Here is an 11,815-nt window from a genome sequence, read left to right as displayed (position 1 = left end):
TGATCAAGCCTGTTCAGTCACTACCCTTTACACAAGTAAAATGACAAAATGATTTATCGACCAAACATGATGCTTCGGATAAGTCCATATATCTCTGAAATGGAAAGCTACAGATGCAGAAGAATGCAACACAACATACTTTGTGGATCAATTCACGTATGTGAAATGAAATTCTTCAGACGCAGAGGAATCCAGACACATGCAAGGATTTGGGTTAGTTTAACCAAAAAGACAAACAAAATGGTTAGGGATCAGTACTAACACGTATGGATCACTGCATGCATACATCTCATAAATGAGATGCAGCATCCAGAAAAAGTTGCAACAGACGCTTAGATTTTCCCTTCTCCATCTAATTAACATGAGAATCCAAGCAAAACACAACCCCCACTTGCACCAAGCAAGTGATCCCAGGGGGGATTGCATTCAAGCAACAAGGAAGTTATCAAAGAACTATCCAAAAAAACGAGAAAACATCTTGCACAACGTGATCCAGAACAACCGAAATCACGCATAGCCGAGCAGGAGAGAGGGAGGAGGAATCAGGGGCGGATCCAGCGTGGGTGCTGGGGGGCTCAAGCCCCCCTACCCGCTGGATTCCCATAGAAAATAGAGGAATGAAGGGAAGAAAAATAGAGAAAATATGAAGTGTAGGGGGCTAAAGGAGGAACAAGACAATTAGCCCCCCTTAATTTGCTAATCTGGATCCGCCCCTGAGGGGGATGCATCTCACCTCAGCACGTTCAGCCGAGGAGGTGAAGTAGCCGGTGAACTTGGGACCCTGGTCGTCGTTAAGCACTCTTAGCTCGACGCAGTAACGCACGGCTCCTCCTCTGCCTCCTTCCGTCTTCGCTCTGTTGCCGTCGGAGGTAGAAGAAGGTTGCCCTAGATGTGGCTAGGAGGAAGACGTGACTCTTGGATCCACTACTGTACCATTGTGTTAATAACATTAAGCCACTGATACTCCTTTATAGACAGAGGTAGCGTGGTGACCGTCTAGTACGTCCTGAACGCGGCGGCCGAAGGACTGTCTTAACCATGGCCCGAGATCGTTTTTGTCTTGGTCTCACCCGTGCCAACTTATACAAATGCAGATCAGGACCACTTTCCATTGATCTATATTGAGCTTAGCTCACAAACACAACATTATTACAAGCTTTTGCCTTGAACTAATTTTCTTTCCTCTCTTCTGGTTATGTTGCAGCAGTTGATTACTACTGGTTGTTGCACCGTATAGTACGTGCTAAAACTAGCCAATTGCTATTCAGGTTTACTACCTAGCGCCGCTGTGTGTATTACAAGCTTTTGGCTTGAACTAATTTTCTTTCCTCTCTTCTAGTTATGTTGCAGCAGTTGACTACTACTGGTTGTTGCATCGTATAGTACATACTAAAACTAGCCAGTTGCTATTTAGGTTTACTACCCAGCCGTTGTGTGTACTCTACAATCCATCCCTCAAAGCATCTATTGTGAGTAGTTGTTGCTAACTCCCTCAGTCCTTGCATTGCATGCAACACATAATGATGGCCGGAGATTGTGGAACAACGAACAAGGTTGAAGATAGAGCGGGAAATATATATATACACCCATAGTGCACCAACTTGTAGCTTAGGCCCCGTTTAGTTCCCAAAAATTTTGAGGAGATGGGTCACATCGGTACGTACGGTCACACATTTAAAGTATTAAACGTAGTCTAATTATAAAATAAATTTTAGATTCTATTTGGAAACCGCGAGACGAATTTTTTGAGTCTAATTAATCCGTCATTAGTGCATGTTGGTTACTGTAGCACTTATGGCTAATCATGCACTAATTAGGCTAAAAAGATTCGTCTCACGATTTTCCCTATAACTATGTAATTAGTTTTAATTTTTATCAATATTTAATACTCTATTTAGGTATCCAAAAATTTGATGTGATGTTTTTAAAAAATAATTTTGGGAACTAAACAGTGCCATAATTTACTGGCCACCATGTCTACCTCAAGTATATAGGGGTAGCTAAGGGGGTGTTTGTTTCCCTCTAACTTTTTTAGTGCATGTCACATCGAATGTTTGGACACTAATTAGAAGTATTAAATATAGACTATTAATAAAACCTACTCTTTACTCTGGACTATTTCGCGAGACGAATCTATTGAGCCTAATTAGTCCATGATTAGCGAATGTGATGCTACAGTAAACACTTGCTAATCGTGGATTAATTATGCTTAAAAAATTTATCTAATGAAATAGATTTTATTTATGCAATTAGTTTTTTTATCAGTTTATATTTAATACTCCTAATTAACGTCCAAACATCCGATGTGACGAGGACCGCAAAAAAGTCTCTGGATCCAAATAGCTCCTTTTTAGCAAATAAACATTTTTAACAAATAATTTTATTACTAAACCACCGGGCAAAATATTTCCAAAATTGAACCTTTTGGCCACGCCAGTGTGGATGGTGTGGCAAGACAACACTGTCATACAACCTAGTCGGCACTAGGCGTGGCATGACGTGCCAGTCTTACCACACCAAACAAGACAAGACAATGCTTCCACGTCATCGATAATGGCATCGTAAGCCATTTTGCCACGTCAATGTGGGTGGCGTGACCAAATGATTCGTACTATACAAATATTTTTTCCAGAGGTTCAGTAATAAAATCATTTATTAAAAAGGTTTAAAAAGTTAAAAAAAGTTCGCAAGGGACAGGTGGGTGTTAGGATGTGGTTTGCTTTTTATAGGTTCTCTAATCTAATGATCTTCCCACCCGTTTAAGTGAAAATCAATGTATGGATGTTTTGTTTTTTGATTAGAATTTATAGGATTTCTCTACTTTATTAGAGGGTCACGTGGCTGATCTATAGAATGTCTAATGGACTTCAATTTTCCGTCTTATATCTTCCTTCCACAAAAGAACACATTGCGCTATGTACTCCTTAGTTCCAGTCCAGCTCCACAACAATAACAAGTTGCCCGAGAGAAAATTTTATATGATGGACGCAAATAGGGATATATTGATACCCAATCCAAACTAAGAGCGGTATGGTACGAATTAATTTTAAAGCGATTGCGGCTGCCAAAATTTGACTGATTTCTCAAGGCAAATAGAAATAGTAGACAAGACCCCCTCACGAAACCGCAAGTCTGCAAGAGCAAGTGCTTCGTGTTCGTGCCCACGCTGCTACGGCTTCTGTCCCAAAATAAACTAATTTTTATGTGTTTCTGATAGAATTTTAACTATTCGTCTTATTTGAAAATTTTCTATGATTAATAATTTTATTGTTACTACATGATAAACCACGTGATAAATCACGAATAGTATTTTACATGTGACTAATTTTTTTAATTTTTTTAATAAATTTTTTAAATAAGACTGATGATCAAACGCTCGACCAAAAAACTCAGAAATCATTTTTTTGGGCAGAGTAGTACTTGCTAAGGCCTTGTTTAGTTCCCAAAAAATTTCTCCAAAAACATCACATCGAATCTTTGGACATCTAAATAAAACAATTAACATATATGAACCAAAAAACTAATTGCATAGTTATGTAAGAAATCGCGAGACGAATTTTTTAAAACTAATTAGTGCATGATTAGTCATAAGTGCTACAGTAAACAACATATGCTAATGACAGATTAATTAGACTCAAAAGATTCGTCTCGCGGTTTCTAGGCTAGCAGTGAAATTCGTTTTTTCATTCCTATCTGAAAACTCTTTTCGACATCCGGTCAAATGTTCGATGTGATGTTTTTAAAAAAAAAATTTGGTAACTAAACACCACCTAAGTGCATGCATGCATGCAAGGACAGCGGTGACTCGGCATGCAATAGCTTTGCCCACAGTCTCGCTCTGGCTGCATTCGACCAATCGAGCCGCCAGCCAGCTAGCTAGTCCACGACATCCATATGTAGGTGAGGTGATCAGCAAGAGTGCCCATCCGCATGCAAGGACATGGACATGCAAGATTCAAAAAAAAAAAAAAAGACATGGACATGCATGGCCCCTGGACGCAAGTAAGTTAACTTATCATGATACGGAAAAACGAACTAATAAATTAGTACAAGATTAATTAATTATTAATTATTAAAAAATATAAAAAAATTAATATGATTTTTTAAAACAACTTATCTATAGAATTTTTATAAAAAATACAAAATGAGGGTGATAAATTAATTTAGTGGAGGTGAAGAACGCGGCCTAAGTATATATATGTGACCAATTGAACAGTCAAAACAAGTCAGCGACGAAGAACAAGGGTTTAATTTTGATACTATGTTTCCCCGCAATTAGCACATTTCTCCAACCACAAGAACAATTGATCGAGCAGTCAGAAAAAGTCTGCAATCAAGAACAAGGTTTTGATCGACTTGATACAACGCCCAGCACATACAATGCAATCCTCACCTTTATAAAGTCCACCCATCCCCTCCCGATTCCCACACATAATCAAACACAAGCAAGCTAATAACATTATGAGAAATTGGAGCCATGGCATCCAGCAGAAGCGCCTACGGTTCCCAGCAGCTGGTAGTGCTCGCCGTCCTTGTCTCCTTGGCGTTGCTCCCACTTCTGGGCATGGCGGCCTCGACGGCGACGTATCCCACCGGCAGCTTCTGCTCCGAGATCAGCGACAGCAACTTCATCGCCAGGCGGCGCAGCGTCAACTCCCTCCTCGCCGGCCTCACCGCCAAGGCGCGCTCCAACGGCGGCTTCGCCACCTCCTCCGCCGGCAGGGGCGACGCCGTCTTCTACGGCCTCGCGCAGTGCCGCGGCGACGTCTCCGCCGGCGACTGCGACGCCTGCCTCGCCGCGGCCGCCAAGCAGATCGTCTCCTACTGCGGCAACTACACGTCGGACGCCAGGCTGTGGAAAATATTAGAAGGGGAGAAACTATATGATTTGTTGTCTTCTGTTGTACATTACACTGACCCTCGTATGTATATTTATAATCTACATAGGAGATAGAAACTTGGAGTACAAGATAAATATTTTATCATATCTCTTTAGGATTTTATTTTTATCTCTAGAGTTTATATTGGACTCTGTTACCTCTAACCGTATGTATCCATATCTCTAACATTCCCCCTCAGTCGTAACGGGAGCGAAGCGAACGATTGCGACTGAATTTGAAATCTTGTGTTTCATCGTATTTTCTTCTTTGTTTCTCCATCATCGATTGCATCTCTGATGGATAGTCCTCCACTTTGATGACCGCGTCTCTTTCTGTGTCGTCTCGGTCCTCCATCTTGGTGACTGCGTCCTCTTCTGTGTTGTCCCTTGTCTCTCTCCTCTATTCCCTCCCGCAGTCATAGAGGGAGTGTCATGGTACCCATGGTTTGGTTGCAAGATAAGGCAAATTCTCTTTTATATTCAGATGCTGCCAAAGCCCATGGTTAGCCTTGCAAGAAAAGGGCATTTCTCCTTTTTATTCAGATGCTGTCAAAACCTAGTAAACCATATCCTATATCTCAAAAACATATATTGTCCATTGTAAAGTTTTGCAAGAGAAGGCCATCTTTCCTTTTTTATTCAGATGCTGTCAAAACCTAGCAACTTATGCATCTAATACAAAATGAGGTTCAGGTGCTCCAAACAAAAACAGACATAGATCAGCAGAAGCAACAACCATTGCGGTGGCAGCTTTAAAGACAGATAAGCTAGCACAACCTAAATGATGGCCCTAACACCCAACAAATTTGTTGGTTTAGTCAGAGCAGGTTGCTGTCAGCTGTCGACATATCTCAGTCCTGTACAAGGAAGATGATGTCCGAGAAATGCAGCAGACAGTAGTACATTTTTGACTGGCAAATGTGAAAAATTGCAAGGAAAGTAGTGCAAGGAAGATGCTTGTTGCTTTCGTCATGTTCATTGCTAGAATTACTCATACTTCTTCAGACATTAGCCCATCACAAAGTAGCAAGAAAACTAAGATCCAGATAGCACAGCATACTATGAGCAAATCTGCAGAGATATGCTAAACCAACAGAGAAAGCTTGGTGTTTATTTAGCTATATTTACCAACTCCACCAATACGATCATTCAGATTACAAGACAAACAAACCAAGATACTTGTAGCTAATACAAACTTCCAAGCATTATTGGTACTTTTATCCAAAGAACAAAGCTAAGCAATTGCTGTATTGCACCCTTTCAAAACTGCTCATGGAAAAAGCTATCGTTTTTAGCCCCTTTCTAGAGTTTTTAGACATCAAGGTACTTGCTGGCAGTGTGGACATCCTTGTCTCCTCTTCCACTGCAGTTCACCACCACCCTTGTGCCGTCCGGCAGCGTTGGGCAGAGCTTCTCCAGGTAGGCAAGCGCATGGGACGTCTCCAGAGCTGGGATGATGCCCTCCAGACGAGAGACGCGCTTGAAAGCTGCATGTGAAGATACCATTGCAAAAGGAAGGGTTAGATGTTAAGCATGGCACTCAAGAGTAAGATATTGCAACATGCGAGGCTGGGATATCAGGTAAATATTTATCATTATGTCAGTGAAGATGTGGAACACATGAGTTAGAATGTTTTTTTAAAAATATAGAAAGACTACACCACAATTCATACGACTCAGTCAGATGTGTTAAGAGTTGGGATTATGTTATTACATGTTTCAACAATCAAGATCAGAACATCGGCTAAATGTTTAACATGCATGCATGCGACAGCTCCCAAGCTGCCGAGTCCCGGTGTGAACCTCCCTGGTTTTAATTTTGTGTAATTCAGGGTCACTTTCAGATGTACTGCTAACTCAACTGCAAAGGTAAATTTCCAGTGTAAATCTATAATTTACATCTAACATGTGAATCAGATACCGATAGACCACAGTTCCAATATCAGTACAATGACAGAGGCTCCAAACAAGAAATTTGATGCCTCTGCCCCCATTCAAACTCGTATTATCAAAGTTCAGAATATTCACAATATATATTATTTAGATCACTGTTTTTAAAAGCTGTTGGTTGTCAACATTAGCCAATTTGTTGTCACAGATACTATCAACATTTAGTAGATACTCCACCAATCAAGTGGAAGGAAAATATCAGATAGTGACACTGAAACACATACCATCCAGTGCCTCCTGATCTGTCACGCTATCATATTCAGCACGTCCAATGTCCTTCAAAAAGCTATGCTCAGGCCCAACACCAGGGTAGTCGAGTCTATCATTCAAAACAACATGGATGGTTAGCCCAACTGCTGTAACAAAAAATTACTGTCGATGCAAACAACTGAATACTCACCCAGCACTAATGGAGTGTGGTTCAATAACCTGTCCATCATCATCCTGCAACACATAACTCAATGATCCATGGAGAACTCCCACTTCTCCCTTTGTCAAAGTGGCAGCATGTTTGTCAGTGTCTACACCATGACCAGCAGCCTCCACTCCAATCATTCTAATATCTTGATCATCAACGAACTCATGGAAGAGACCCATGGCGTTTGATCCACCACCAACACAAGCAACCAACACATCAGGCTTGCCACCCCACTTGTCCATGGCCTGTCTGCGGGTCTCTTTGCCAATCACCTTATGGAACTCCCTCACCATCATCGGGTATGGATGCGGACCAGCAACTGAGCCCAGAATGTAGTGAGTGTTCTCCACATTAGTGACCCAATCACGGATGGCCTCCGAGGTGGCATCCTTCAAAGTTGCTGTTCCAGAATGTACTGCCCTCACCTGTTCCAACAAAGGGGGTCATCAAAACATGTTGGGAAACAAGTTTAAACGATTGCAGGCACAAAAGATACAAGCTTCCACCATACCTCTGCTCCAAGAAGCTTCATCCTGAAAACATTAAGCGCCTGCCTCTCCATATCTTGAGCACCCATGTAGATGATGCACTCCAGCCCAAACCGAGCACACACCGTGGCAGTGGCAACACCGTGCTGGCCAGCGCCAGTCTCAGCAATGATCCGTTCCTTCCCAAGCCTCTTGGCAAGCAGAACTTGCGCGACAGCATTGTTGATCTTGTGGGCACCGGTGTGGTTAAGATCCTCCCTCTTGAGGTAAATCAGAGGGCCTGTGCCATCAGCACGCCTGTAATGCTCAGTCAATCGCTCAGCAAAGTACAGAGGGGTCTCACGGCCGACGTAATCCTTGAGGATGCCATCGAGTTCTTTCTGCAAAGAGCAAGAAAGAGGTGTCAAAAACACAGTACACATCTCTCTTTCATTTCACAATCTCCATATAAGCAATGGATACTTATAAACATTTCGCATGATTCAAGAATCATATGAAGTTTAAGGCATTACGGTGATGAACAACTAGCTAGCTTTTTCTCACATGATACACAAAAAAGGCACTAAACATTTTCGCAATCAAAATGCAACCCATCTTTGAAAGGCCTTCATAACTATAGATCAAATACAGTTGCTTCCAGAATAAGGGCTCAAACGTCAAATGATCTCGGGAGTAATTATCTAAATAGGAGCTCCTAAGTATGTGAGTGCAGTTGTCGGAAAGGGTCCACACACGAAAAGAGCCGAATCTCTGTCAGAAATCAATCAGTCTCAAAGCACAATTTGGTTGTACAGAATGATGTGACTTCTCCCCTCTACCACAAAACAGCGATCGAGGAAACCGATGAGCATCACGTACTCGCATCAGCCAGAGGCAATCGAAGAAATCGCCTTAATAATAGCCACAAAAATTTCGTTCAAAAAAAATAATACCCACAAAAATGTAGACTTTACCGACAGAACCAACGCAATCGCCATTAATCCACCAAAAAATGAAAAAAAAAAAAGCAAAGTTTACACATTAAATCTTTATTACTCGTATGAGCCAGAGGCAATCGAAGAAATCGGCTTAATCATAGCCACAAAATGCAAACTTTACGGGTTCAACCAAGCCAATCGCCACTGATCCACAAAAAAAATATGTAAACTTTGCGGATTAAATCCTGCAAATCAGCGTCGACATCTCCAATCATCAACCAGTTCGTTCGGCGATGCGAAATGAAATGACGAAGTCCAAAAAATGATAAAGTTAGGGGGATTCGAAAGAATCCCAAACGAAAACACTTTCCCAATCAGATGAGCACCCAAATCCACAAACCCGCGCGACGGTTACCTGGAAATCCTCGTCGCCGGCGAGGGCGTGGAACGCCGCCTCGAGCTCGGTGAGCGCGTGCATCAGCGTCTCCGGCACGTACTTCCCCCCGAACTTCCCGAACCTCCCGAACGCGTCGGGCCTCGCGAGCCCCGGCGCCGCCCCGTTCCTCCCCACCTCCGCGGCCGGCGACGCCTCCGCGGCCACCGCCTTCGCCGGCTGCATTGCGGCCACAACCACGGAGGAGCCCCTCCGCTGAGCAAGCCCCGCCACCCTCAGACCCGCCACACGGGGAGGCGGGGTCGCCTTCGCCTTCGCCCCACCCACCCTCGTCGCAGCTACGGCGGCGCTAGGGTTCCCGACGGCGGCGGCGGCGGCGGCGGCCATGGCGTCTCCGACGAGGTGGAATTAAAAAGGATGGGGAGAAGCGGTGGGGGTGAAGGAGCGGGTACGCGAGGCGGGTATATAAGCCGGTCGCGCTTGGAATTTCTCCGCGCGGGGTAGGTGCGTCCACCGTGGACCCGGCCCACGTGCGCCCCTCTCACAGCGAGGTGGCGGGTCCGCGCGGGCGTCTACGCCGGGCGCTCGGTGGACCCGGCGCAGGGAGCGTCGCGCCCGGGCCCACCGGATCGTGGCGGGCTTTTCGGCACGTGTGGCGGGGGAGCGAGCGAGCCGTGGTCTGGTCTCTCGCCGTCGCCTCGAGATTTGCTTTTTTTTTTGTCTGGACGAGGGGGACACGTGGAGCGTCCTGGGCCGCCCATGTGATTGGATGAGGAAATGGACGGCGTGGATTGTTCTATCGCAGGTCAGGGTGAGATTATTGTCCACGTAGGCGGCCACGAGTGACGTTTTTTTTTTCTTTTGTGAGAATATTATGTGAATCTATTTAGTGGACAGGGTTCCAAGTGGATCAGTTGTGATGACGGCTACTTGTAAGCTTGATCGTGACAAAAAATAAATAAATCATTTCACAGTATAAAGATTTGCGTACTCGTCTATTCGTATATTTAAAAATAATTTAAGATTTTTTTATTATAGTTTATTTTTAAGTCTTTGCTTTATATCGTCAAGAATACATATATAAAAGTTATATTTATAAATTATTTCTTTTAGAATATGTGGTTTTATTTTTCCAAAAAAACAAAAGATCACCATTGCGTCGAAATAGATCAGTATATAAAACATATATAAAACATGTTTATTGATTTATGGAGAAGTATTGATAGGATTGATTTATGGATAAGCAAAATATCTTATAATATAAAATAAATAAAGTATGTGATTAATTTACATTACTCATATGGCCACCTATGCTTACAGATATGGAGCATACTTTGTAACGCTTACCTGACAAAGACAGTTGTACCATCTACGTCCTAATCTTTTAATCCAAAATTAAATATTAGGTAGATAAGTAATGCTGCTGTTTTTTTACGACAGTAATCTTGCTTCTTTTTAATAACATCGACGCATGTTTTCCCTGAGGATAGCAAGTTGTTCTCCTTTTTTTTCGTTGTGGTTTGGTGATTCAGATTTTGCATAGATTCTGGTGTCATGGTTTAATTGAGATTTTTTTTTTGGATTTGCCAGTATTTTGGTACGACAAAAAATAATGTTGGTTGTCTTATTGAGCGGTAATATGGGATGATAAAAATATGGTTAGAGGTAAACTTCTATACCTATCATTTTAGTGGTTAAAGATAAAGTTGAGTGACGAAAATGAAAAATGGATTAATTTAAAATCAAGTATTAAAGTTTAAAATTGGTCGTAGGCATGTACTAACTTATAAAGCCGAAGCTCAAACAACTTTTGTTAATTTGGTTTGAGTTTAAATTGGACTAGGGTAGGGTAGTATTGTCTATGTTTTATATTATAAGATATCTTTTCGTTTTTCTTAGACCTAGATTTGTAAGTTAAAATTTAAAGTTTTTATCTTTAATTTGTAGCTAATTTATGTTTTTTTCATCATAGTTTATTTTTAGTCAATGTTTTTAGATTGCCAAATATATATATATATATAAACTTTATTTACAAATTATTTTACGTTGTAAATATGCTGATTGGGGTACCAATTGGTCAAAGCACACGACTCATACACCTGACCTGATACACATAGACAAGCATTGCAAATTGAATGGGCAATCCAGGGACCAAAAAGGTACGAGTATGGACAATAATATAACTCCAAGGAATTAATTAGTACTACTAAACTTGTACAAACTTCCTCTAATACTCACCAAGGAATTGGTTAGTACTCCTACACAGAGCCCATCTATTTAGCCAGGCAGGCTCACAATCCCAAGCAGCAGCTTCACAACTTCAGATGACACATCAAAGCAGCAGGTGATAGCTCCACATTGACACTGATATGTCCCATATTCAGAACATTCAGTAGCAAACGAGATGGTTCCTTTGCTGTTGTCGTGTCAGCGCAGTTTAGACGGCGTAGCCAAGCAGCAGCCTGCAGTCTGCATCCTAATGTTCTTTCGCCTCTTTGACTCTGCATCCTAATATTCAGAGATCCCCTCTCTCTCTCTCTCACCAACCACCACACAAGAATAGATGCATGTGAGATGCAAAACCCTTCTTGCTACGCTGTTGTTGCAGCTGCATGCACTGGTCAAGGTGTTCGAAGCAAGATTTCTTTTTTGTTTCTACTAAGCTGTCCTGGTTGTGGTGATTAATTGTTCAGACATGAGCTTTGGTCAGGACCAACTAAATAAAATGTGTGAAAATATCCTATTGTTATCTTTGGCCATGGATGGACG

The 11,815-nt window shown here is 42.2% G+C and overlaps 2 protein-coding genes across 2 annotated transcripts; one reads left to right on the top strand and one right to left on the bottom strand.

Moving 5' to 3' along the window:
* The first annotated feature begins 4,477 nt into the window (after window positions 1–4,477).
* On the top strand, window positions 4,478–5,386 carry LOC121055135 (cysteine-rich repeat secretory protein 55-like). Its single transcript, XM_040526712.1, has 2 exons — window positions 4,478–4,922; window positions 5,364–5,386. Exons 1-2 carry the CDS (start codon window positions 4,478–4,480, stop codon window positions 5,384–5,386), a joined length of 468 nt encoding a protein of 155 aa, XP_040382646.1.
* Window positions 5,387–5,973: 587 nt separating this feature from the next.
* On the bottom strand, window positions 5,974–9,469 carry LOC102707794 (tryptophan synthase beta chain 1). Its single transcript, XM_006659741.3, has 5 exons — window positions 9,068–9,469; window positions 7,759–8,115; window positions 7,230–7,672; window positions 7,054–7,148; window positions 5,974–6,366 (listed from the first exon to the last, which is right to left on the bottom strand). Exons 1-5 carry the CDS (start codon window positions 9,431–9,433, stop codon window positions 6,191–6,193), a joined length of 1,437 nt encoding a protein of 478 aa, XP_006659804.3. The 5' UTR covers window positions 9,434–9,469; the 3' UTR covers window positions 5,974–6,190.
* Between the last annotated feature and the right edge of the window lie 2,346 nt (window positions 9,470–11,815).

Source organism: Oryza brachyantha, chromosome 8 (genome assembly GCF_000231095.2).
Source record: "Oryza brachyantha chromosome 8, ObraRS2, whole genome shotgun sequence".
NCBI classification, from domain to species: domain Eukaryota; kingdom Viridiplantae; phylum Streptophyta; class Magnoliopsida; order Poales; family Poaceae; genus Oryza; species Oryza brachyantha.
This window is presented reverse-complemented; position numbering and strand designations above follow the sequence as displayed.